The sequence below is a fragment of the Phyllobates terribilis genome, unplaced genomic scaffold (genome assembly GCF_046119375.1).
Source record: "Phyllobates terribilis strain yellow unplaced genomic scaffold, ASM4611937v1 Scaffold_7__3_contigs__length_470593459, whole genome shotgun sequence".
In the NCBI taxonomy this organism is placed as follows: Eukaryota; Metazoa; Chordata; class Amphibia; order Anura; family Dendrobatidae; genus Phyllobates; species Phyllobates terribilis.
This window is the reverse complement of record NW_027362767.1, coordinates 421,327,800-421,354,273: the sequence shown is the minus strand read 5'-3', so window position 1 is coordinate 421,354,273 and position 26,474 is coordinate 421,327,800. Positions and strand designations below refer to the sequence as shown.

Sequence of the window (26,474 nt, the reverse complement as noted above, 5' to 3'; positions counted from 1 at the left end):
TACCGGGAGAAGTAGCGAGTCTAAAAGGCAAAATTCCTAGTGCAAGCAGTCGAGAAATGCAGCCGTTTAGTATTGTGGCCTGTGGGTGGCTGCGTATTTGCGCTTGTGTTCCAAGGACTGGGGTAGGGACAACTGAATGCTGAGGGGCAACGGAGGAATATGCTGACTACTAGCAAATATAAAAAACAAACAAAAAAAAACAAAAAACAAACACTCCCAGATCCACACATTCTTCAAACTGGAATCTGCAAAATCAATTGTGCATGCTCTCATCATCTCCCGCCTCCTGCTCTGTGGCCTCCCTTCTAACACTCTTGCACCCCTCCAATCTATCCTAAACTGTGCTGGCCGACTAATCCACCTGTCCCCCCGCTATTCCCTGGCTTCTCCCCTCAGTCAATCCCTGCGCTGGCTCCCCGTTACCCAGAGACTCCAGTTGAAAAGCCCAACCTTGGCATACCAAGCCATCCAAAACCTGTCTCCTCCATACATCTGTGACCTAGTCTCCCTGTAATTACCTGTGCGCAATCTCCCATCCTTACAAGATCTCCTTCTCTACTTCCCCCTTAGTCCCGTGCATCTCCCATACTATGGAATTCTGTACTCCAACACAGACTCTCGCCTACCATAGAAACCTTCAAAAGGAAGCTGAAGATCCCCTTCTGACAAGCGTACAATTTGCAGTAACCCTCACTCCAGCATACCGCTGCACAACCAGCTCTACCCTCACCTACTGTATCCTCGCCCATCCCTTATAGATTGTTTGTGCGCCCTCGCGGGCAGGGTCCCCTCTCCTCTTGTACCAGTCGGTGACCCCTTTTCACATGTAAAGCGTCATGGAATAAATGGTGCTATAATAAATATTATACTACTACTTGTACTCTGGGTCAATTGATGGCACTTTCCTGGTGTCTGCCCCTAATTTGATGTGTTTTGGCAGCTTTTGGGCCCGTTTGAAGGTGTGTGCGCGTTTGGTTTTGCCTCCCATTGAATCCAATGGCGTTCGGATATGTTCGGCAAATATTGCAAAATCGGCGATCGTAATCCAATCATTGAAATATTCGCTCATCTGCATTTAGAACCTCGCAGAGTGTGCTGTTAACTCAACAGAATTTGGAGTTGGATATCAGAAAACTAGATCTCCGAACCCAACAAGAATATATTGATCAGCACAGAATATTTCACCTATTCACATTAGAAAAATAACAGTCAACTTTTTTTTTACGACTTCAGTCGGAATTTACTGATGGTTTTCTTAGCTGCAGTATTACAGACCCAAGAGAACAGACGCCTGAATATTTATTATGAAGACGTATCTAAAATTAATGTAACTATTCCCTAATTGCCAATTAAGGACTTAGTGTAAGGTTAATCATGAGTAAACTCCAGGGATTGATGACCACAAAGTAAAAGCTATAAGTGCTGGCAGATATTTATAAGCATCTGGGTTATATTATCAGCCGCTGCAACTACAGAAGAGAGCAGGCTACAGGGGGCGCCGCAGAAGTCAAAATATCTCTATATCTAATTGTAAGGAAAAAAAAAAAGGGAGATTGGACAGATATAATTAGAGGATGTGCTTCGTCCTTGCTGGAAGGTACTAATCTAGGTGGTTACTGGCGATTACTAAGTTAGCAGTAAGTTTAGTAAAAATAGACGTTTGCGGTAATATAATTACATGGGCAGAAGAGGAATTAAATGAAAAGTACTTTGGTAACATCATTAACAGAAGATATTCTAATGCCATGGTCTAACAGCACTATCCAAGAAGAAAAACCAGACATTGATTTGACCTCTCTTTCAGATGCTTGAACTTGGCCACAATGCAAACAAACCAGACATCAGTCATATATTTCATCATTAAGGGCATATCGGATGACCCGCACTTGGAGCTTCTGATCTTCTTACTGGTTCTCCTGATTTATTTCAGCACTATATCTGGGAACTTGACCATTCTCATTGCTTGCAGAGACCCTCATCTCCATACTCCCATGTACTTCTTCCTGGGAAACTTGTCCATAGTAGATATCTGTTGTTCTACGGTTTCCTTGCATAAGATCCTTACAAATTTCATCGTTGGGGATAAAAGGGTTTCTTTTTTTGCCTGCATGGCTCAGATGTACATGTTTGGGTCATTAGAAGGTCTTGAGCTGGCAATCTTGACAGCCATGAGTTATGACCGCTATGTGGCCATCTGTAAACCTTTACAATATCACCTGATGATGAGCACTAAGACGTGCGGAATATTGGCTGCGGTCTGTTGGATTTTGGGATTTTTGCAAGTTCTTCCTCCAATTGGGACGGTTTATAGTTTTTCTTGCTATTTCTCCATTGAGATCAATCACTTCTTCTGTGATATAATCCCTGTGATCAGAATTTCGTGTGAAGACACCACATTTGTTGAAATGCTCTTCTTCATAGAAGGACTATTTCCCATAATCCTGACACCATTTCTCCTAACGTTTGTGTCTTACATATTTATCATACATGCCATACTAAGGATTCGTACCAGCTCTGGAAGACTGAAGGCCTTCTACACGTGTTCCTCACACCTAACGGTGGTCATATTGCTGTACACGACACTTTTTGGACAATATCTGACCCCGAACCTAAGTAGCACTTTGGAATCCAAGAAACTTTTTGCTCTCTTTAATACAGCCGCTGTCCCTCTGCTCAATCCAGTGATCTACAGCTTGAAGAATAAAGACGTGAAAAGGGCTTTGAAAAAGTTCCAAAGGTCTTGGTAAACTCATTTGAAGATTTTGGCGGTCAACACCTTCAACTGGAAAACGTATTAAAAGTGGCGTGCTAAGATTGGGAAAAAAACTTTTCTAAATATGTTATGTTGTGAATTTGATATTGGGGTTGAGGATTCAAGCTCTCATTAGTTAGAGCAAATAATATCTATAATCTAGACTTCTTCCGTGGCTTACACCTGATCACTGATCTCAGCAGCAGGACATACTAGAACCTGTTTAATTTTACAGGGAATATGCAAATCAGAAAATGACATATTGCATCAGATTTTTGTTTTAAATCTTTAGCAATGATTTTGTCTTATCAAAAGGTAATTAAATGAAAAATTAGAAATTTTGCAATTTTCACATTGGCCACTGGGATTTTTTTTAATTTTTTTTTTTTTTTTTTTTATACACTAACTTCCTGTGTCAAAAAATGCACGTGTAGTAGTAATGATCAGACAGACCCTATCTTTCGAATTGAAGCATCTATCGAGCGTGTGCAAAGTTCATTGTGAAGTCAGAGGGAGCATTTTGAATGATTGGTAGAGTTGTTATCAGACATTGCACAGGTGGAGGAGGAGGTGAACTGCAACATTGACTATTCTGATTAGTGTCAGGTATTCCATAGAGATGACACCAGGGCGATCACGCAATGTTTCACCGTTACCATCACTCTGTCAGGATTTCGTCAGGGATACGCGAGCACACGATCCAGACTACTCCCCATGTAGGTATCAGCAAGCGACCAGTGAGCGTATGGCATCATACCTCCGATTTCCAACGCATGGAATATGTTTATACGCTCCCCATACGGTTACTGTCAGCTTCACGATAGCCCAATTATTATTCTCTGCCACCACCGTCCAGATTTGAATTATAATACAGGCCTGGGCGAACGCCTGCTTTCTGGTAGCGTATATGGCTTCGGGAGAGGGAATGATTACAGGACAAAAGAAACAGAACTATTAAATTTTATATTTAATCCAAAAGGGAGGCAGTGTTAGAAATATACAAGATTTTACAAATGGACATTTACAATACAGAATAGACAGTTACATAAATTAATAAGGATTAAAAAAAGAAACTTACTCTATAGAGTTCACAGGGATGAATCAGCAGAGGTGGAGGAGCGGCTTCCCAATTTGATCTGAGCGTTATCGAACGCGACCGTTGCTTATAGTATTTATACCCCCTTGGCAAAGAATATAGATCAATCTTCAGTTGGCTCTTTTATGCCTAAGGGAAGATCTGCCCACACACCCCCTGTGATGTCAGCACAGGGCTGGTCTCCAGTCTGCCCTTCACATTTTATTTAAGACACCCATTTTTTGGGATAACTTATCACTAGTTGATCCCAGAAGCGATACCATATATTTTCCATTATGATGTTACCTTCATTTCGAGACCACACATGGCGTAGTTGTTATCTGCTATTTTGTTATTTTTTTCCATAGCCATAAGCCCCTCCGGGGGGCTGTGGCGCAAAAGTAAGCCTCTTGTTCCTTAGCTGACTCTGCCACTAAAAATATAGTTCCCGTTATCAGTATTATGGAACTTGAGCTATTCCGTATCGGTGCCGGATGTCCTGGGAACTTGTGGCTGGGAATTGTTCTGATTATTTGAGTGCGTTTGATCTTAACGAGCTGCACCCTCCTCTGTCGGAGGAAAACACACGCGCCTGCTAAATGGGTCTGTAGCACCTAACGTGCCAGCATTTGCTCTTTTCAGGTGTGAGTCAAGTTGTATAGAGACAGAGCGCTCAGCTCTTTTGTGACAAAAGGGTGGATAAGGAAGAGGTGAGAGGGGCTTCAGCGGGAGAAAAGATATTTTCAATATTTCCCTGACAATTAGTGGATCCTGTGGTATGAGCTGTGCATTGAGGTGTTAGCTGTCATTATAATCCTGCCTCTGATAAGAAAACTGCTGTAAACTCTTACTAAAAGAACAGGAAGTACAAGTCAAAAAGAGCCCCCATGTCCAGTGTGTCAGTTGCAAGATTAATTTAGTAGTTTAATAAAGATTGTAATATGAAAAATAAATTGACAATTTTCTCTTCTTTTAAAATACATGTAACACGAAAAACTTATTTAAACAATGAGTAATTTTCTGATGACACCAACTTTAACCCCTTCGTGACGGAGCCAATTATGCCCTTAATGACCAGGCCAAATGTTACAATTCTGACCATTGTCACTATGAGGTAATAACTCTGGAACGCTTCAGCGGATCCCACTGATTCGGAGATTGTTTTATCATGACATTGTACCATGATAGTGGTAAAATTTATTCGATATCACTTCTGTTTGCTAAATTTTCGCCATTTATTTATTTCACAATTTTCAAACTTTGTATTTTTATGCCCTTAAATCAGAGACATGTCACAAAATAGTTAATAACTAACATTTCCCACATGTCTACTTTACATCAGCACAATTTTTTGCAACAACTTCCTAACTTTTTTTTTTGTTAAGTGTTAAAAGTTGACCAGTGATTTTTCATTTTTCCAAAAAAAAAAATTTTTTTTGTTTTAGGGACCACATCACATTTGAAGTGACTTTGAGGGGCCTTTATGACAGAAAACACCCAAAAGTGACACCATTCTAAACAATGCACCCCTCAAGGAACTCAAAACAGCATTCAAGAAGAAGTTTGTTAACCCTCCACAGGAACAGAAGCAATGTGGAAGAAAAAAAAAAAAAAAAAAAAAAATAATGAACATTTAACTTTAAAAAACACAAATTTAACTTTAGACCCCAATTTTTTTAATTTTTTTTCCCCAAGGGTAACAGGAGAAAATGGACCACAAAATGTGTTGTGCAATTTCTCCTGAGTAATCTGATATACCACATGTGGGGGTAAAACCATTGTTCCATCATGTAAAGTGAAAAAAAACAACAAGGGCTATATAGGCACACTTATCAACCAAGATTCTTTGCTTCAAAATGTCTAAAAATAAGACGCTATTTAGGCATAGACCTCGTCGCGCGTTTCTAGCATTGCTGTCACTCCTAACCATAGAGTATTACAAGGTATCCCAGTAAAACATTTAAAAGAAACACCAAGCAATCATGTCGAAAACTACAACAAATAGTAAAAATTATGAAAGATCTTATATTATTCATATCACAAATATGGAAAAATTTATATATTTCACCAATTCATGTAGACATTCATGTATAATCAGCACATCTGTTCGGTGAAAAATTATGTATTTTTTTTTTTCAGATGTGCAGCGATACAATAAAAGCCAGAAAGACACTTGACTGCTTTCATCCAACGCGTTTCGAGTAGCAGTTCTTTATCAAGTCTGATCACCAATTCTTATATCGAATATGATTCAAATGTCACTCCTCCCATCAGTTTAAAGATATGTTCCCTACGATGTCTTTTTCAGGTGGATACCCTTTAGATCCCACCTGCAAAAGCGCTCAAAGAAATGTTAATAGAATAGATGAAACCTGGAGGAGATCCCACAGACCCAGCCAGATTGACTGCTCAGCCATTCTCTCACAATACTCACCTCTGCCTCAGATTGGGAGGTAGAGCTGTCAGTCACAGCGTCCCTAAGACACTAAGTGGTGGAACAGTGACAGAACCCCTTTTCTAGAGGTTGGGGGGAACCTACAGTTGAATGCCCTGACCAGGTGATCAGCCTTCACAGCTCGAGCTAGCACCCAGGATCTCTCCTCCAGTCCGTATCCCTTCCAAAGGATGATATACTGGAGGGAATTATGGAGATTCAGAGAATCAATCTTGTGTACCTCATACTCTAAACTGTCATTGATAGAAACCAGAGGAGGCGAGGGGAGGATGAGGGAGACAAAACCAAAAGGGACTAACTCCTTTAGCAGTGATCTATGGAACATTTTCGGGATATGAAGAAACAGAGGGAGTTTTACTCTAAAAGGTCTGTGTATTAAACTACCTCCAAAGTCTCATATGGGCCAATAAACTTAGGATCCAAGTTCACTGACGGCACATTCAATATAAAATATGTTGTGACATGCAGAAGTAGTGCTGTTGCTTTAAAAAGCATTCAGCAACTATTAGCAGTAACAGAAGCACAGGAGACAGGAAGTGTTGTGCTCCAGAAGCATCCAGCAACTAGAGGGGTTAACACAGTCACAGGAGAAGGAGTGCTTTAGCAGAGCCCCAGGGGGATTGTGGGCAAGTTGTTTACTGTCTGGCTGGAGCCAAAGAGAAAGTTGGTGCGTGTGCTCTGCATCTGACAGAAGAGCCCCTGCAAGTGAAAAGTATTCAAGTCAGGAGTGAACCTAAGCACAGGTCAGGTAGAGTTCCTGAACTAGCATTGCAGAGTGTTGTCAAGCAGAAAGATAAGGACTGGAAGAAATGGTGTCACAGGGATCATCTCTCTCAGCAAACCCTCCCCCCCCCCCCTCCATCTCACTGTGCTGTAAAGAATGCTGTGTAAATTAATGTGCCTTTGCATTAGAACTGTGCTGTCCTGTACTACTGGGAAGACTGAACTGCTAAGGAAACTGTACTGTTTGTCACTGGAGCCTGTTGCTCATAAGACTTAACTTGCACTGGCTGTGTGGCTTCTTATTAAATGCTACTGTTCTACCGTTTGAGGACTCATCAAGCGTGTCTGGTCAGCAAGTGAAACAACCTACGTGTCTGTGCCTGATGGTCAATAATCCCTGTGTGCCTGAGAGAAGCTGCAGCACATGGTCTATGGTCGCCCTGGGTAATGGTTACCCCAAGATTCCAAAGAATTCATGTAACGTACGTGTGTGTGTGTGTGTGTGTGTGTGTGTGTGTGTGTGTGTGTGTGTGTGTGTGTGTGTGTGTGTGTGTGTGTGTGTGTGTGTGTGTGTGTGTGTGTGTGTGTGTGTACCCAGTACAGACCAAAAGTTTGGACACCTTCTCATTTAAAGATTTTTCTGTATTTTTATGACTATGAAAATTGTACATTCACACTGAAGGCATCAAAACTATGAATTAACACATGTGGAATTATATACTTAACAAAAAAGTGTGAAACAATTGAAAATATGTCTTATATTCTAGGTTCTTCAAAGTAGCCACCTTTTGCTTTGATGACTGCTTTGCACACTCTTGGCATTCTTTTGATGAGCTTCAAGAGGTAGTCACCGGAAATGGGTTTTCACTTCACAGGTGTGCCCTGTCAGGTTCAATAAGTGGGATTTCTTGCCTTATAAATGGGGTTGGGACCATCAGTTGTGTAGAAGTCAGGTGGATACACAGCTGATAGTCCTACTGAATAGACTGTTAGAATTTGTATTATGGCAAGAAAAAAAGCAGCTAAGTAAAGAAAAACGCGTGGCCATCATTACTTTAAGAAATGAAGGTCAGTCAGTCCGAAAAATTGGGAAACATTTGAAAGTGCCCCCAAGTGCAGTTGCAAAAACCATCAAGGGCTACAAAGAAACTGGCTCACATGAGGACCGCCCCAGGAAAGGAAGACCAAGAGTCACCTCTACTTCAGAGGATAAGTTTATCCGATTCACCAGCCTCAGAAATCGCAGGTTAACAGCAGCTCAGATTAGAGACCAGGTCAATGCCACACGGAGTTCTAGCAGCAGACACATCTCTTCAACAACTGTTAAGAGGAGACTTTGTGCAGCAGGCCTTCATGGTAAAATAGCTGTTAGGAAACCACTGCTAAGGACAGGCAACAAGCAAAAGAGACTGGTTTGGGCTAAAGAACATAAGGAATGGACATTAGACCAGTGAAATCTGTGCTTTGGTCTGATCAGTCCAAATTTAAGATCTTTGGTTCCAACCACCGTGTCTTTGTGCAACGCAGAAAAGGTGAACGGATGGACTCTACATGCCTGGTTCCCATCGTGAAGCATGGAGGAGGTGTGATGGTGTGGGGGTGCTTTGCTGGTGACACTGTTGGGGATTTATTCAAAATTGAAGGCATACTGAACCAGCATGGCTACCACAGCATCTTGCAGCGGCATGCTAGTCCATCCGGTTTGCGTTTAGTTGGAGCATCATTTATTTTTCAACAGCACAATGACCCCAAACACACCTCCAGGCTGTGTAAGGGCTATTTGACCAAGAAGGAGAGTGATGGGGTGCTACGCCAGATGACCTGGCCTCCACAGTCACCAGACCTGAACCCAATCGAGCTGGTTTGGGGTGAGCTGGACCGCAGAGTGAAGGCAAAAGGGCCAACAAGTGCTAAGCATCTCTGGGAACTCCTTCAAGATTGTTGGAAGACCATTTCCGGTGACTACCTCTTGAAGCTCATCAAGAGAATGCCAAGAGTGTGCAAAGCAGTCATCAAAGCAAAAGGTGGCTACTTTGAAGAACCTAGAATATAAGACATATTTTCAGTTGTTGCACACTTTTTTGTTAAGTATATAATTGCACATGTGTTAATTCATAGTTTTGATGCCTTCAGTGTGAATGTACAATTTTCATAGTCATGAAAATACAGAAAAGTCTTTAAATGAGAAGGTGTGTCCAAACTTTTGGTCTGTACTAATATATACACACACACACACACACACACACACACACACACACACACACACACTGGTCCAAAAGTAGGTGGACAGAAAGTGTAATAAAATGTTCCTGCTCTGAGATTATCTATCTATCATAGTCTTTGTCTGTCTGTCTTCTGTCTGTCTGTCCTGGAAATCCCGCGTCGCTCATTGGTCCGGCAGCGGCCAATCAGCGCCGCAGGATTTCTGAAAAAAAGATGGTGGCCGTTAGCGGCTCATCTGAGGGACGGAGCTCAGCAGCGATGCAGCCAGGAGATGAGCGGCGCGAGGCGCTCATCTCCCGGCCGGTAGCAGCGGAAGGACCGCCGGCGTCGCTGACCTCCATGCGGAAGGGAGGACCGGGGAGCGGCGCTGCGGGTCGGGATACTTCTGCTGCGAGTGCCCGCTCATGTCCCGGGTTCTCGCAGCGGAAGTACCCGCACAGGCAGCGCCGCTCCCAGGTCCTCACCAAGACGATTCGATGATTGGTCGGGTCCGAAGACCACGACCAATCACTGATCTTACCGCAAAAGTTAAACAACGCTGTGCTGATTGGTCGCGGACGCTGCCCGCGACCAATCACCGATTTGGGCGCCAAATTTAAATATCGGCCGCGACCAATCACCGATCTTGGCTCCACATTTAAACACCGCTGTGCTGATTGGTCGATGACGCTATTTAAATTTGGCGCCAAAATCGGTGATTGGTCACTGGCGCTGCCCGCGACCAGAGATTTTTAACACAAATGTCCGGACCTTTGTAACACCATGCGGATACTGTGGGGACATCAGCGGCTAGCGTGTCAAGGGAGCGGCGGTGCGGGTCGGGATACTTCTGCTGCGAGCGCCAGCTCATGTCCCGGCTTCTCGCAGCGGAAGTATCCGCACAGGCAGCGGCGCTCCCCGGTCCTCACCAATATGATTCGCTGATTGGTCGCGCTCTCCGCCCGCGACCAATCATTGATCTTGGCGCTAAAGTTAAACACCGCTCTGCTGATTGGCCGCGGCCAATCACCGATTTGGGCGCCACATTTAAACACTGCTGGGCTGATTGGTCGCGGACGCCAACCGCGACCAATCAGCAAGATTGGCGCAAAATTTAAACAGCGCTATGATCTCCCGACGGCAAGTGTGAACGGAGGACCGAGGAGCGGCGCCGCCGGTCGGGATGCTTTTGCTGCGAGCAGCCGCTCATCTCCCAGCTGCTCGCAGCGGAAGTACCCGCACAGGCAGCGCCGCTCCCCGGTCCTCACTAATACGACGCTGATTGGTTGCGGCCGCTGGCCCCGACCAATCATCGATATGGGCGGCAAATTTAAACCCCGCTCTGCTGATGGGTCGCGACTGCCGGCCGTGACCAATCTGCGATTTTGGCGCCAAATGTAAACACCGCTCTGCTGCTTGCGCCCGGTCGGCCGCATACAGAATCTAGAATACCCGATGCGTTAGAATCGGGCCACCATCTAGTCTTATAAATGTGCCCCTGCTGTGTACTGTGTAATGGCTGTGTCTGACCATACCACAGCTCCTGGGTGGGGTGTGGGGCAAGCAAAAGAGTATACAGACATTACAGCATGGGATCACAGCTGATTCGTTTTGTGAGGTAAAACATTTCCCTACCTGTTTTTAAACAATGTTTCTTTGTTTTTCTTCAATCAGCTGTGATCCCCTGCTGTCCTGTCTGTATACTCTTTTGCTTCCCCCCCGCCCAGGAGCTGTGGTATGATCAGACCATGTTCCTGTACAGTCAGACACAGCCATTACACAGTACACAGCAGGGGCACATTTATAAGATTATCTCAGCACAGAAACATTCCATTACATTACATTTTCTGTCCACCTACTTTTGAACTACCCTGTACATATGCATACATCTATATATATCAAACATCACAATTATTTGAGAACTAAGATGAGCCACGACAATATTCTTTTAAACCTTCCTTCAGACAGCCCCAAATTTCAGTATAGCTACCTCTACACCACGACACCCAGAACTCATCCTGGAGAATTCACTAAAATGGGGATGAAAACCATAATTGCAAAAAAAAAAAAAAAAAAAAAAAAGAAGAGGGAGAGGTTCCAGTAGACTGGTTAACCTGACTGTTAAAGGCGAACTCAGCAAGAGGTGAAAGTGAGGATCAGTCCTCCTGCTGAGCTGCAACAAAACACCTTGAAATTTGTTCCAACGATTGGCTTGAATGGCAATTCAGTCACCAATTTCTTACAAAACGCTTTCCAGAACTTGGAGACAAATTGCACCTCCTTTCCTATACAATGTTCAAAGGGATTCCATGCAATCACATAATAGATAAATAGCCCGGAAAGTGTTTCACCATTCGGTAACCTCGATAAAGGAACAAAATGCGCTGGTTTACGGAATCAGTCAACCACCCAAATAACTGTCTTCCCTCCAGACAAAGGCAAATCCGTTCTGAAATCCATGGACAAATGAGTTTACGGTCTTTCTGTAACTGGCAATGGAGCTATAACGGACTGGGTGGTGGAACCACTGTGCCATGATCAGAGGAAAGCCTGGAGGGACGTGTACTAGGTGCCTCACCAAGTCAGACCTCTAATGCATAGTGGCTAATGATACCGCGATCTGAGGGAGGCAAGACCAGGTGCTACACCAGCGCTGACCACGGGTGGATGGCAACTTACCCCCAAGGGACACGAGGCAAGAACGGTAGACTTGGCAAGCACGATAGGCACAGGGGCTGGTATCGAGGTAGGCAGGTAAAGACTAATGTACAGGACTAGTGATGAAAGGGTGGTTATCCAGCAACTTGTGAAATGGACTTAAAAAATAGCGTTTATTTTGAAAAAATTAAAAACCATGAGACTATAGTGCAAATAAAAGCATACAGAGGCCTACGCGTTTCGGATACGTAGATCCTTATTCATAGCATAATACAATGTTGAAATGGGAAAACTTTTAAAAAGGCATAAGGAGAAAGTAGCCGCACACCGACATCACCTGTTCAGAAGCTCAATTACACATGAGTCCAGAGTCTCAGAAAACTCCGTTTTAACCCTAAATGAACTGTTTCTATTTAAAAGGGGAAAAAAAAAAAAAAAAAATTGGAAAGTTGCCAAACAATTACAAACTCCATAAATATACCTCGCTAAATATCAGTCACATAATATTAACCTAGAAACAAACAGTTATAATGACCCAGGTGAGCTGAAATATATATTTTTTTACATTACTTACTAATGTACAGGACTAGTATACAGTATAAGAGCACTGGAAATTGAGAACTAGCAAGCGTGTTAGAAACAGACAAACGTTATCTCAGGCACCTCCATGCTGGAGATGCCTTAAATAGTAAGTGTCCTCCAGCAATTGGCCTGGGATACTTTAGGACGACATGTGCGGCCCCTTTAAAAGAGAGGGAGCGCGCGCAGTAAGCACAGTGCTAGGTGATCTGCGCGCCGTGTGCGTACCCCTGGTAGCCACCGATAAGGAAGGAGGAAGTCCAGGACAGGGGTCGCGGCGGTGAGAGTGAGCCAGCGTTCCTGCCGGGGAAGAGGGGCAGCGTGCAGGGATGCTGGCACTACAAGAGCCAATTCCTCAGCCGGCCGGCCAAGAAAGACTTTTGCGCGTGTGCAAACATCACAAGTGAATACAAAATCTTTAATATCATTAAGCATGTGCAAGGTGCCTCAGCGAGGAAGTCGTGGGCGAGCTGTAGACCCTGCTCGCTCTGACACCCTACAGACAATACGTGTCCTCCCTCCTATGTGTGGCAGTGTATGTGGTGCTCTCCACTTCAGACCATTCGATCGCGGCTGTCTCCAGGCATTCCACGTCTGGGAACAGGGCAGCAATAAATTCAGAGGCCACGAGGTTCTTAACCATAACTGGGACTTTACTTGGGGAAGAGGAATATAGAATGGATAAGGTCTGACAGGTTGTCATCTCCCTCACAGGTGCTGCAAACATCTGCAGCCCTGGTTCCCTCTTCAAGTGAAGCATCTCTATGACACTATTCTCTAGCCAAAGAGATTCTTCCTCACCAGCGACAGTATATCCGGATCTTATATCTCCTCCACATCTTAGCCTGGAGTCCCATCTTCCTCTGCTGCCTGCAGACTGAAAGTGCCCCGGGTCCTCAATACCTCCGTTGAGTTTCTCCAGCGGGTAACAGGACTCTTGCGTAGGGAGATCTTCACATGGTTGATCCTACTGTCTGAGCTCACATCTACCCTAGCAGCCACTATATTAGGCTGTCCGTAAGGTTCACTGTCCAAACTCTCACTGAATCTTTCTGGAAACTCACTACTTGTTGCCTACAGTGCCCGCCCTCTATGGGCTGTCCTCACACACAGTTAACCCTTCACTGTCTGTAACACTACTGGCAGACTCAAACTGTCATCTGCACTCGGGACAGTGGCATCTTGTGGCTGGTTACCAATATTACAGCTCACAAGGAGACATATTGCCATCAAGGCATCTATTCACATCTTATACCTAGCCAAAGCAATGGGTTCCCCTTTTACTCTACTGGGCTGGATTATCACAGCTAACCCCTTAACTGGACCTAAAGGCAGCCCAGAGAGATCTAACTATTGGGAACACTCTTTTTAACTCTTTCAGTGCTATAGGGAAGCTACATCCTTCCCCCACTACTACACATGGATGGCCACTAAAAGAGTATCAATACATTTCCACGTAGCTGTGATCCCAGGATGACCACTCAAGACAGAATCATGAAACTCCTGCAACAAACGTAATCTTAGATACACAGGCACAAATAATTTTGACCGTGGAGAAGCGGAAGGAGCCAACAACTGGACTTCACAGATCTCTGCTTCCAACTCCGAGGATACCACAATGTTCTGAGGAACAATGGAGGATGAAGGTTCTGGGGGAGAAACTGAATCAAGACTGCGTGATAAAGCGTCAGCCTTAACAATTGTTGAACCCCAGCAAAAGAAAATTTCCTAAAGAAAAAAAACACATGGCCACAAGTTGGTCAAAGTTTAGGAACATTGATATAATACAGCCCATATCACCCAGACCTCAGAGGCATCCACCTCTATGATTAATGGTTTCTGGAGAGGAGGTTAGATTAAAACTGGAGCGGCCATGAAATACTTTCAATTTACCAAACGCTCCAATAGTATCTGGCGACCAAAACGTTAAGATCTGCCCCCCTTACTTGTGAGATCAGTAAAACTGTTTAACGATCTGTAAAAAAAAACAAAAAGTTAAGAGATCCTAGTTACTTACCGGTAATGGGATTTTACAGAGCCCATGACAGCACCACCTGAGAGAGGGTATCCACCCACCAAGGACAGGAACCTACTGAATAAGAAGGCGGTACTTCTCTTCCGCATCAGTTTTAGGTTCAGAGCATGAGAGGGCCTCCGAAAAATATGTTAGTACATAACTACCACCAAAACATTCCTTTGTAAAACACCCATAGTAGTGCACACCATAAGTGATAAAGGGGAGGGAATTAATAGGGTTCTATCATGGGCTCTGTAAAATTCAGTTACCGGTAAGTAACTAGGATCCCCCCTTCTCCCATGACAGCACCACCTGAAAGATTTAGAGATCAGACACCAGAGGGAGGGATCACCGCTTGCAACACCTTCCTCCCAAAGGACAGATCAGTAGAAGAGGAAAGTTCAAGATGGTAATGCTTGTTGAATGTAGAGGGGGATGACCAAGTTGCCGCCTTACATATGATGTCGATGGGCACATCCGCCTTCTCAGTCCAGGAAGCAGCTACAGACCTGGTGAAGTGGGCCTTCAGGTTCTCTGGAACTGGCAGATGGCTAGAGGAGTACGCTAAACCAATGGTGTCGCTGACCCATCTAGCTATGGTCCCCCTCGTAACCTTAAGCCTTTTCCTAGCATCCTGGAATGAGATGTGTGGCAACCCAGGAGTCCGGTTGCCACAGTGGCATTGCCTCCCTCACAAGGGGGTGATGCCATGCCTGGAAGCAAGGAGAGGTCCCCTAATCAGGTTTTGCTAGCATGCAACACGTTCCTGGCTCCAGACCAGCAGGGGGAGCTCCTCCCCTTAGCAACTGGATCAGGAGATAGGGTTAGTAAGTGTGAGGAGAAAAGACAGGGGTTGAAGTCAGGATGTCGACGAGGAAAGACAGAGAGTGGAGTTGCACGGCAGTTCACCCCAGAGGAAAGCGCAGAAGAACCGGACACCGGAGTCCAAAATTGTGGGGCACCGAAAGCCCAGCAGCAGAAACCAGAGGGCAGAAGACTGCAGGTCTCCTGGCCCCATCAGACGCCCGGAGGCTCAACAACACATAGGGCCCAGCACCGCCACGTGGGAGCGACACTCCAGAAAGGCCCGAGCTGCCTGCCATACGGGTGAGCACAAAGACGTTTCACTCAGGGACGAGGGCCGCAGCATAGCTATAATCAGCAGGGCCAAAGAGATTAGCGCAAAGGGAAGGCCTCCAACTCGACCTGGCTAGGTGGATCCCCCAACTTGCTTCCAGGCCGCCCGGACCTCTACTACTAGCTAGTACCCGTGCCCCGGTCTGCCTAACCACCGCAAGTAAAGATAAGAGGAAACCGCCATTAAGTTGTGGACTGATTATTAACTGCGCCATCCTCTGCACTAAACCATAACAGCAACATCTACACTGCCCTGGAGCTAAGAACTACCTGTGGAGAGCAAAACCAACTCTGCTGCATTAACAGCTCCAGAGAACCTGCTCCGCAGCGGCGGATCCCATTAGCCGCATACTACAGGTGGCGTCACGAACTGTATATAAGAACATTAATTCCCCTGTAAATATCCCCTTTTTACTGACCGCCCTGGGTCACGGACCGGGTCACCACCACTGACATCTCCCCTAGCAACGACCGGCCCAGCACCGAGTACCCCACGACCCAGGGGGCGCGTCAGATAAAGCGTCACCTCCAAGTACTGGACTAATACCCTTTTAACATCTAGCGTGTGAAGCCTTTGTTCCTTCAAATTTCTAGGGTCAGGATAGAAGGAAGGGAGAGTAATTACTTGTGTCCTGTGGAATTTGGAGGCTACTTTTGGAAGATTAAGACCAGGTCTGGTCTTAAAGTTACTTTGTCCGTAGAAACCTATGTGAACGGATGGTTTACCGATAGTGCGTGCAGATCACTAATCCTACAGCCTGACATAAGTGCTACCAGCATGACTGTTTTAAAAAGGTGAGAACTTTCTCTGAAACCTTCTCTAAGGGCTCAAAGGGAGGCTTGGTTAGTGCCTCCAGAAACAGATTAAGGTCCCATGGAGGCATCCTTGGAGTAGGAATGGGTCTAGATCTATTGCAAGCTTTAACAAATCTAGTATCCATTTATTTGCTGCCAAGTCGCAATTAAGAGTACTGGTGGCTATGATGCGCCCCCAGGGCCGTGGGGTACTCGGCAGCCGGGCCTCTGGTTGCCGGGGGATATCACAGTGGCTAGCCCGGTCCATGACCCAGGGAGGTCAGTAAAAAGGGGAATAATTTTATATGGGGTTTTGGGGATGGTTCGTGACGCCACCTGTGGATCGCGGCTAGAGGGAGCCGCCGATGCGGAGCAGTCCTCTGGAGCTGGTGTTATGGCAGCAGGGATGGTGTGGCTCTCCACAGGTAGAGCTAGCTCCAGGGCAGTGTAGGACGGTGGTGGTAGTTGCGCAGTGAGGGAAAGATGGCGCAGATAAAGAATGGACGGAGGCAGTGCAGTGCAGTGATCCGAGTTTTTATGACAGTTCCACAGGTGCACTGTACACGTGTCAGCCTCCCACGTCGCGCTGCGTTCACCAGGCAGGGGTTCAGCACTTCCTCAGGCAGATTAGGAATACCGGACAGAACCCCACTTTCTTGTGTTCCTAGCTAGACCGACTTCACGCTGTGTCTCTCCCTCCAGCTCCGCCCACTCTCAATCCCGCTCGGGTGCTCTGAAGTCCCTCCTGGGGATTAGAATTTCCAATTGCGTTTGTTTACCGATGGGGGCAACCTCAAATAGATCTGTTTGCGAACAATCTGCTGGAATAATCGCTGGATTCAATTCCCATTCCCCTTATTTCAAAACGTGACGACTTAGAAAATCGGCTCTTACATTCTCCTCTCATATGCAGCGCCGAGAGCGTAAATAGATGCGCAAACTGAAGGATCTTGTTCTCCACTGACGATTGATATAGGCGACTGTTGTTCGATTGTCTGACATTATCCTAATGTGTTGACCCTAAAGCTGAGACTTTAACTCTACTACTGCGTTTCTGACTGCCAACAGCTCCCTCATGTTGGAGGAGAGACCCGTCTCTCTGTTTGACCAGAGTCCCTGTATTGAATGGTCTCTCAAGTGAGCTCCCCAACCTTCTGCGCTTGCGTCTGTTGTAATCGTATCTGTTACCTGGAATGACCAAGGAACCCCCAGAGATTGGATGAATCCGGATTCATCCACCAATCCAGCGAGCTGATAACCGAACTTGAAAGATATTCTTCCGTCCAGGTGACCTCTCAGCTGCTTGTCAGCTGTCAGAATCTCCTGCTGTAGACCTCTGGAATGAAGCTGGGCCCACTGTACTACTGGGATACAGGATGTCATCATACCCAGTAGAGACATTGCACTCCTCAGAGTCATGGATGGATTCCTGATTACGCGTGAGATGAGGGAATTGATCTTCAATTTCTTGTCCTCTGGCAGAAGACAAGTCTAGAAAAAGTACTGAACCTTCGACTGTTCTAGTTTCGATTTTTCTAAATTTAGGATCCATCCCAATCCATTTAGACTGGCTGTGACCTCCACCAGAGCCAGTGCGCAGAGTTCTTTTGATCTGCCCACCACCAAAAAGTCGTCCAGGTAAGGGATGACTAGAATATCCTTCTCCCTTGTGCCGTGACTTCCAGGATAATCTTTGTGAAAACCCTCGGAGCCATGGAGATGCCAAAGAGAAGAGCTGCAAACTGAAAATGCTTTATATGCTTGTCAATATGTACAGCTATTCCCAAATACTGTTGTTGTCCTGGAAAGATTAGGACATGGGAGTAGGCGTCCTTCACAATCAAGGACGCACATATAAAACTCTGGGAACAACATCTTTATAGCCGATCTTATCGATTCCATCTTTGATAGTCTGTAAGTTAAGTGGTCATTTAGCTTCTTCAAGTTGACAATGGTTCTGAAGGAGCCATCCGGCTTCTTTATTAGGAAGAGAGCTGAATAAAACCCTCTCCCTTGCTTGGGTATTGGCTTTCTATTAAAACCCCCTTCTCGACCAGAGTGAGTACTTCCTGCTGTAGGGCTATTTGCTCTCTCAGGCCTCTGGGGGCTGAAATCCTGACGATGTCTCTGGGAATGGTTTTTAACTCCAATCTCAGCCCTCTCCTGATTATCCCTAAAATCCAGGCGCTGGATGAGATCTTCTCCCAGGCGGGAAGGAAGTGGGACAACCTTCCTCCTACCTGGGGAGGTTCATCACTTAGGGGCTTTTTTTACTATCGGAAGATGGACCCCTGAATATGAAGCCTCTATTATTCGGCTTCTTGTCTCTCCAACTACCTTGGTCTCGGGAAAAATTTACTCCGAATATATTTCCTTTTCCGAAAGGAGGTCTTCTAACGGGGGAACAGATACATTAGGAAAGCCATGTTAGTCTGCGGCCTTATCCAAGATGTCATCTAAGGCTTTTCCGAAAAGAAAGTCCCCTTCACATGGGATTGAGCAGAGTTTTGATTTAGACTGCACATCCCCTGGCCAGCTCTTGAGCCATAACGCCATATGGGCTGCATTGGAAGGTTAGCTGATCTGGCAGCCAGCCTAACTGAATCTGCCGATGCAGCCGCAAGAAATGCAGCCACCCCCTGCATAAGAGGAAGACCCGACAGAATTTTATGTCTAGGGACGTTCCCCTTAATCTGGTCCTCTAATTGCTGCAGCCAGATCATCATTGACCTGGCGGTGCAGGTGGCCGTCACTGCCAGTTTCAGAGCCCCTGCTGAGGACTCCCAGGTCTGTTTTAGAAAAGACTCCGCTTTTTTAATCGAGCTGATATTTGAGGGCCCCCAAATCCTCGAATGGTAGTGGGGATCTGAGGATTTCGAGATGGCCACATCAATTGTCGGGGTTTTGTCCCACTTAGCTGCGTCCTCCTCTTCAAAAAGGTACCTCCGCTTAGAAGATGAAGGCAGCTGGCCCTTCCTTTCCCTATCTATAAGAGTTTTAGGCCATGTGCCCACGTAGCGTTTTTGTGGCATTTTTACGGCCGCGAAATCGCTTGTAAAACAGTCTGCCATGCAAAGCAATGCGAATTCGGATGTGCTGTGCACATGATGCGCTAATTAGCGTGCCGAATTCGCATTGAGATGCAATACGCAGCATGACCATTTCTACCGCGATTACGCTGCTAATTCACGGCCATTGAGTAACATTGAAACGCAGCAAACCCGCAGGTATGTGGATTTGCTGCATTTCAATTAAATTCAATGGCCGCAAATTTGCAGCATAATTGCGGTGCGTGTGGTACCCGGGATGAAGAGGAGACTACAACTCCTCTTCATCCCGGCTACCACGCGGTGAAAAAAAAAATAAAATAAATAAAAACAAAACACACACAACAACAAAAAAAAAAAACCTGTATATTCACCTCTCCGGCGGCCCCCGGTCTTCTCCCGGCGGCGTAGTCTCTCTTCGGCGTCCCGCGGTGTACTGGCAGGACCTGCAGTGACGTCATGTAGTCAGCTGATGGTCACGCGACCGCTGACGTCAGTGGTCAGGTGATGGTCCATGCCAATTGCTCAAGATCGCTTGGAAAAGTGCTTGAAAAAAAAAAAAAAAACGCATTTAAATCTGCATGCATTTTTTTTTTCTGCCAGAGAGGCAAAAACGCTCTGCATAAAATCTGCTACGTGGGCGCATAGCCTTAATCCTCTCATTGACTGGGAATGTGCATCTCTTCTTTTGATCTAAGCCCCCAAACATGATATCCTGAACCGTTCTGGGGGCCTTGGCATCGGCAATACCCATGGTCGCTCTAATAGCCTTGACTAGTCTCGCTGTATTGTCTACTGAAAAACATGGTCTAACCCCTCCATCATCTAAAGATTCTGATGAAGACGATGACGAGAGGTCAGAGGGGGAAAGGGATTCTCTTGCGATACAGGAATCTAGCGATTCTTCTGAGTCAGAGGTAACCCGTCTATGCTTTATCTTCTTACGTGAAGTCAAGTTCTTTAAGGAATCCCTGACTTCCATATGGATTAAGGTTTTCAGATCCACAGCAAAGCTAGGGGACTCCTCTGCTATAGTCTTTTGGATGCAACCTGAGCAAAGGTTTTTAGCAAGGGAGCTGGGAAGGCTAACTCTACATAACGCACACTCCTTATTGTTGTTCTTAGAACTACTCTTTTTAGGTTCCTACCAAAGACAGAAAGAAACGGAAAAAAGAGAAAACAGAGGAGCACATTACTAAGGTGAACTTTCACGAAGATCACTCACCACACCGCTGTTCAGACTAGGGTACCGGAGACGGTGGTTGCCGTTCACATGAACAATCCCGTCAGGAGGAGGTAGACTCGCGAGCCGATTTCTTCTGACCGGTTCTGCCGGCGCTTGTACGGCTCCCACTACTGTGGCTCTGATGATGGGAAGACTCCCGACGTTGCTGGACAGGTTTTACATGCTGCTTGATCTGCTTACATTGCTCAGGCGGCTGCTGCGGTGATAGCAGCTCCTCACCTATAATGAAGGGGATGCAGACACCGCCATCTTGCCAGCTTCCCATCCCTATAGAGCATATGGAGGCTCCACCCCCTTTGGGCCTCTCCCCTTTCCGGGTTAAACGGCAGCATACCCCCCCCCCCCCCCCTCCCTTTACATACAGCCGGCTGGTGTGCTTCGCAGCAAGATCTGCAACTCGTGCGCAGACCCAGCGGCCCCCGGCGCGCTTGCATACAGGGGGATGCGTTAGATTACTGAATCGCACCCCGCGCATGTGCAGACCCGGGCTTCCAGGCTGCTACGTCACAGGGCGCGACGCGACCCTGTGTGTGTGCAGACCCGGAAGGCCTGCCTGCCGGCGTGCTCAGCCACGAACCTCCATGTGTGCGCAGCCCCAGCACCTGGCGCACGCGGGAGAGGTCCACGGGAAGGCGCCCTCTCTTCCCCCGCAAACAGACCCAGGCACAAGCAAGATGGGGCTGAAACCAGAGGGCCCATCTGCTGCTTCTTCGGTCTCCAGGCTGCACCGATCTCGTGATCCCAACCCCACGATCAGGTATGCGAGGCACCCCTGAGGGTTCAGTCGCCACAGAGGTACTGCACCTCACCCAGAGGTGTGGTGTCTCTCTTCTCTCAGGTAAGGAGGGAGTGCTGCTCGGAACCCCAAACACCTGCATCCAACACTACACTGCTCCAGGCCGGCAGGAAGGGCAAGATGTGCTGCTCCTCTGCCGAGCCCTGATCCTGGCTGGAGTGGGGGGGGGGAGAAAGAGAACCCAAAAGGTAGGGGGAACCAGTAGTGGGTGTGGGTGAAGGGAGCACTTTGGTAGGAGTATACATAGGGAAGCCATCTTAGGGTGGCAGAGAAGTGAGTAGAGGAGAGCAGTTCAGAAGAACAGTCTGGGAGCAGAGTCTCATTAGGAGTTCTGCTCCACAAGTAGGGCCAAGTCTGGAGGCCCAGGAGGGGAGCAGGGAGTAGGCTCCATTCTAAGAAGGGATCCTAGGGGGTACGGCGAGTGCAGGAAGGCACCCATACGCCCCACACCTGTCAGAAGACAGGGGGATCTTAAGCCGCATTCTAATCCCCAGGAGGGTCAAGCAGGTCCGGGATCCGACGTACAGGAGGGACTTCAGAACACCCGAACAGGATTGAGAGTGGGCAGCGCAGGGCAGGAGAGAAAGACCCAGTGTGAAGACAGTCTGGCTAGGAACACAGAAAAATGGGGTTCTGTCAGGTGCTCCTAATCTGCCTGAGGAAGAGCCGAACCCTTGCCTGGTGAACGCAGCACGAATCGGGAGGCTGTAAGCTGACAGTGCACCCTGAGGAACTAAAGAACTGTGAGTAAAGACTCGGATGACTGCACCGCACCGTCCATTATTTCGTCTGTGCCATCTTTCCCCCTGCACTACAACGCCCCGCGCAACCACCATCTACCTACGCTGCCCTGGAGCTTGCTCTACCTGTGGAGAGCCACACCACCCCTGCTGCCGCAACACCAGCTCCAGAGGACTGCTCCGCAGCGGTGGCTCCCTCTAGCCGCAATCCACAGGTGGCGTCACGAACACTTTCCCAAATCCCCTATATAAAATTACCCTTTTGTTGACCGCCCTGGGTCACGGACCGGGCCAGCCACCGTGATATCCCCTGGCAACCAGAGGCCCGGCTGCAGTGTACCCCACGGCCCTGGGGGCGCGTCACTCCCATCAAGAACAGGAAGCAAAACTGATACGGAAGAGAGGTACCGCCTTATTATTCAGTAGGTTCCTCTCCTTGGTGGGCAGATACCCTCTCAGGTGGTGCTGTCATGGGAGAAGGGGAAAGTTTCTATAATTGGAGGATCCTAAAAAACGTTGCAATGCTTTAAAGGTCACGAGGTAGAACCCAATCAGTTACAGCTTGCACCTCCCTTCCCAGAATCCATCTTAAACCTTTTAGCAGATACAATGAACCCCAGGAACGATATCTCAAGCAGAAAAAAAAAATACTCTCCAATTTAGAAAACAAAGAATTTTCCCCGAGTTTAGGCAAAACAAAACAGACATATTTATAGTGTGAATCCAGATAAGGTAAAAAACACTATCAAGGTAAACCACAATAATATCAGAAAATATATCATTCATAAAATTTTGATAGACTGCTGGTGCTTTGATTAACCCAGAAGGCATAACAAGACCCTGAGATGTAAAAAAAAAAAAAAAAAAAAAAAAAAAAAAAAAATATATGTTGTTTTCCACTCATCACCCTTCCGGGTACTTATCAAATTGTAAGCCCCCCTAAGGTAAAGTTTAGAAAATCATTTAGCCCCAGGCAGGGATCAGTGGAAGTGGGTATGTATTCTTAACTTGTTTATTTCACGGAAATCGAGGCAGGGACGGAGGCCACCATCTTTCTTTTTAACGAAGAAAAACCCAGCAACTACTGGCGAGGAGGAAGGATGGATATGACCCGTCTATAAACTGACGGTTACATATTCTTACATGGCGGTACGTTCAGACCTGATAAATTGTACAGGTGAGCCTGAAGTAATTTGGCATTAGGAATAAGATCAATAGCGCAGACATAAGGACGATGGAGGGTAAAATCTCAGCCTCTTTCTGAGAACGCATGTCTGAAGTCTTCCAGGCACCCCACCTGACCCTTCAGGACTAGCAGAGGAAATTTGTACAGACTTAAAGGGAAGGTGCCACGGTTTTTAATTTTGTATTAATTATGTAATCAATTATTTTAATAAAAAATTAAATGCACCACTTTTTTTTTTTTTTATTTTAAATTGGCCACTGGGGACTGCCATCTTTATTTGGGGGGCGTGTAAGAAGCTAAGCAGCATCTTACACACCTCACTTACGGCAGTCCAGGCCATAAGAGACAGTAGTCGATCACCGACCCCCATCTCTCATATTAGAGGCCGCTCCTCCTGCCTCTAGCTGTGACCTGGGCACGCCCCCTGGGCTGTCCAGGTCACAGCCGTGGGAGGAGATCGTGGCCATCTTTGTGGAGCCCGCAGTGTAAGCTGCGAGCTGCACATTCCCCCGTTATCACGTGCACAAGAAGGCGTGGCATGGCAGGAGCTGCCGGGGAGGAAGTGCCTGGGAGCAGAGGTCCAGATGAGTACCTGCAGCTCCTGGGTGCGGTGATCTCAGTTGTTATCACTGCCGACATCTTCAGGCAACACAGACAGCACTGCCTGGGAGCGTGGAAGGTGAGTAGAAGTGTTTTTTTTTTTCCTCTCTCCTCTCTTTGCATTGAATATATGGAGGGCCATATACCCAGGATGCACTATATGGGGTCATTATACAGAGGGCACAGTGACTGATGAGCGGTGTAGTTACTGAGGTCACTGCTCATCTCAGCCGCCAGGTCTCGTGGAGAGCAGTGGGCCCCGCAGTGGCTGCTGCTATAGTCTATGGAGCGTCATTCTCTGAACAAGGCTCCATAGCCTTTGGACGTCGGATTTGGGGAACGCCATGGACTATGTCGGACCTGCTTGTTTTTTTTCCCCCAAAAAATAAATTGATGAACCAGGGAAAGTGTCGGGGAGTCTTTATTCAAAACCATCATTTATTTTTTCAGTTTTTTTTTTTTCCTCCCCTCTTCTTCATTAGGGGGTATCTGATAGACACCTCTCCATTACTAACCACAGGGCTTGATGCCAGATGTAAATTTTAACAATTCACAGCTGTCATCAACCCCAACGATCATTACCCCCATTGCCACCGCTCAGGGCAGTCAAAGCGCGATCTAATGTGATACGCCAATTCTAGGGCTGCTGCGGGCTGGTATTTTTTAGGCTGGGAAGGGCCCAATAACCAGGGACCTGTCTGCTTTACCTTGCCTGGTTACGAAAAATAAGGAGGAACCCCACATCTGTTTTTTTTTTTTCCATTTATTAGGGTAAACACCCTTTAGTGCCACATAAAAAGGGTACAAATTTATTATATGTAGTATGTATTATTAAATTCTGTATCTACTGGACGTTTATTCTATTGCTCCCTTAGAAGTGGACAGAGCAAGGTTACACATTTCAAAGGGGGTAGTGGTGTACTGTGTGACCCCACTCGGTCCACTTCTATGAGAGTAGTAATATGGTGTATGGAGCGTGGGGGGTCACACATTACACCACTGCTCCCATAGAAGTGGACGGAGTGGTGTCACCGGAAGCGTAGCTAGGGTTTTGGTTTGGGATGGTGAAACTTCTGAGTGGGCCCCTGACCAGGTAACCCTGATTACAACTACGGTGGTGCACCCTAATAGTACATGTAGGAGAACCTCAGCAGATGACCACTCTGTTACTAAAAATATAAGACACGCCATATAGTAGAATGGACTCCCCATCGGGAGTATCCGCATATCTAACCCCAGGTTATGATACAGCGAGCAGCACCATCTAACCGAATCAGCACTGCCGGCCGTCTATCACACTCTACTGGTCAGTATCACTGGCAGTCACCAACAAAATGGCTCCACACTGATCCTAAACTTCATCCTTTCTTATGCTGGTACAAAACACCCAGAAGGGGAGGAGAGGAGTGACGTCACACACGTGTGACCAGATTCAGCCCACATTTACTGCAGTCGTAATGCGAGCTAGTTGTACACTAGGCTTTCATGGCAAATTTCAGCAGCTGCTCCCCCTAGTGTTTAAAAGTGGAAATACCAAACCTTTGTTATTTTTCATATTTTACTTTATTAAAAAAAAAAAAAAAAATTTATTTATATATATATATATATATATATATATATATATATATATATATATATATATATATATATATATATATATATATATATATATATATATATATATATATATTAAACATTAATACTTTACACTTTCTCAATTGCTGAATTTTTTTTTTTTTTGGCACCTTTCCTTTAAGACATTTCTTTTCTTATGACAATTAGGGCTGTCCCTAATCCTAAATCAATGAAGTTGGCTGCAGAACCACAGTCAATGAAAGCAAATGCAGATGAACTATGTTTCCTGAACATGTGGTTAACATTTAACAGCACTTATTATTATGGAGTAAAAAGGTACCTGGAAGTTTGGGTGACCTCCTCAATAGTCACCAAGACTTAGGCGTTTCCTTCCGGTTTGCTTGTTTGAGGGCGTTTTGTACAGTCCCGAAGAAAATGCCCTGCGAGACCACAGTAAAAGCAGAGTCCAAGAGTGTGCCGACGTCTCCTCTCAACGACCCGAGAGGCGGCAGCTCCACCCTCCATCAGTTCTGCCTCCGGTAAGTGGACAGGATAGTTGGAAAAGGCCGAACCCCCCTGTCGCTCATTACGCCTCTCCCGAATTCTGCGATCCAACCGAATAGCCTGGGTCATGGCCTTCTCCAAGGAACAAGGTGGAGTGAGGAGAGCTAGAGCATCTTTGAGAGTATCTGAGAGGCCTCTGTGGAAGTAGCACCTGAGAGGTTCATCATTCCACAGCACTTCCATGGACCATCGCCGAAACTCGGAACAGTAAGCCTCAGCGGTGCGGTTTCCCTGTGTCAGAGTCATAATCTTTTTCTCCGCAACTCGGATCCTGTCAGGTTCCATACTGGTGGGAGAAATGGAAAAAAAAAAATGTATTAAAGTATT

At 46.3% G+C, this 26,474-nt stretch overlaps 2 protein-coding genes across 4 annotated transcripts in view; one reads left to right on the top strand and one right to left on the bottom strand.

The window, feature by feature from the left end:
- The window catches only part of LOC141153303 (olfactory receptor 1N1-like), a 75,726-nt gene that overhangs the window by 47,689 nt on the left and 1,563 nt on the right, over positions 1-26,474 (bottom strand). For all 3 annotated transcript variants that reach the window (XM_073638019.1, XM_073638017.1, XM_073638018.1), the window contains one exon: positions 25,924-26,433. The gene's annotated coding sequence lies outside the window, so the exon portion shown is untranslated. The remainder of the gene's footprint in view (positions 1-25,923; positions 26,434-26,474) is intronic.
- On the top strand, positions 1,824-25,965 carry LOC141155586 (olfactory receptor 8D1-like). Its single transcript, XM_073642457.1, has 5 exons — positions 1,824-2,743; positions 17,939-18,031; positions 18,490-18,612; positions 19,108-19,248; positions 25,791-25,965. The coding sequence occupies exons 1-5, from the start codon at positions 1,824-1,826 to the stop codon at positions 25,963-25,965; spliced, it is 1,452 nt and encodes a 483-aa protein (XP_073498558.1).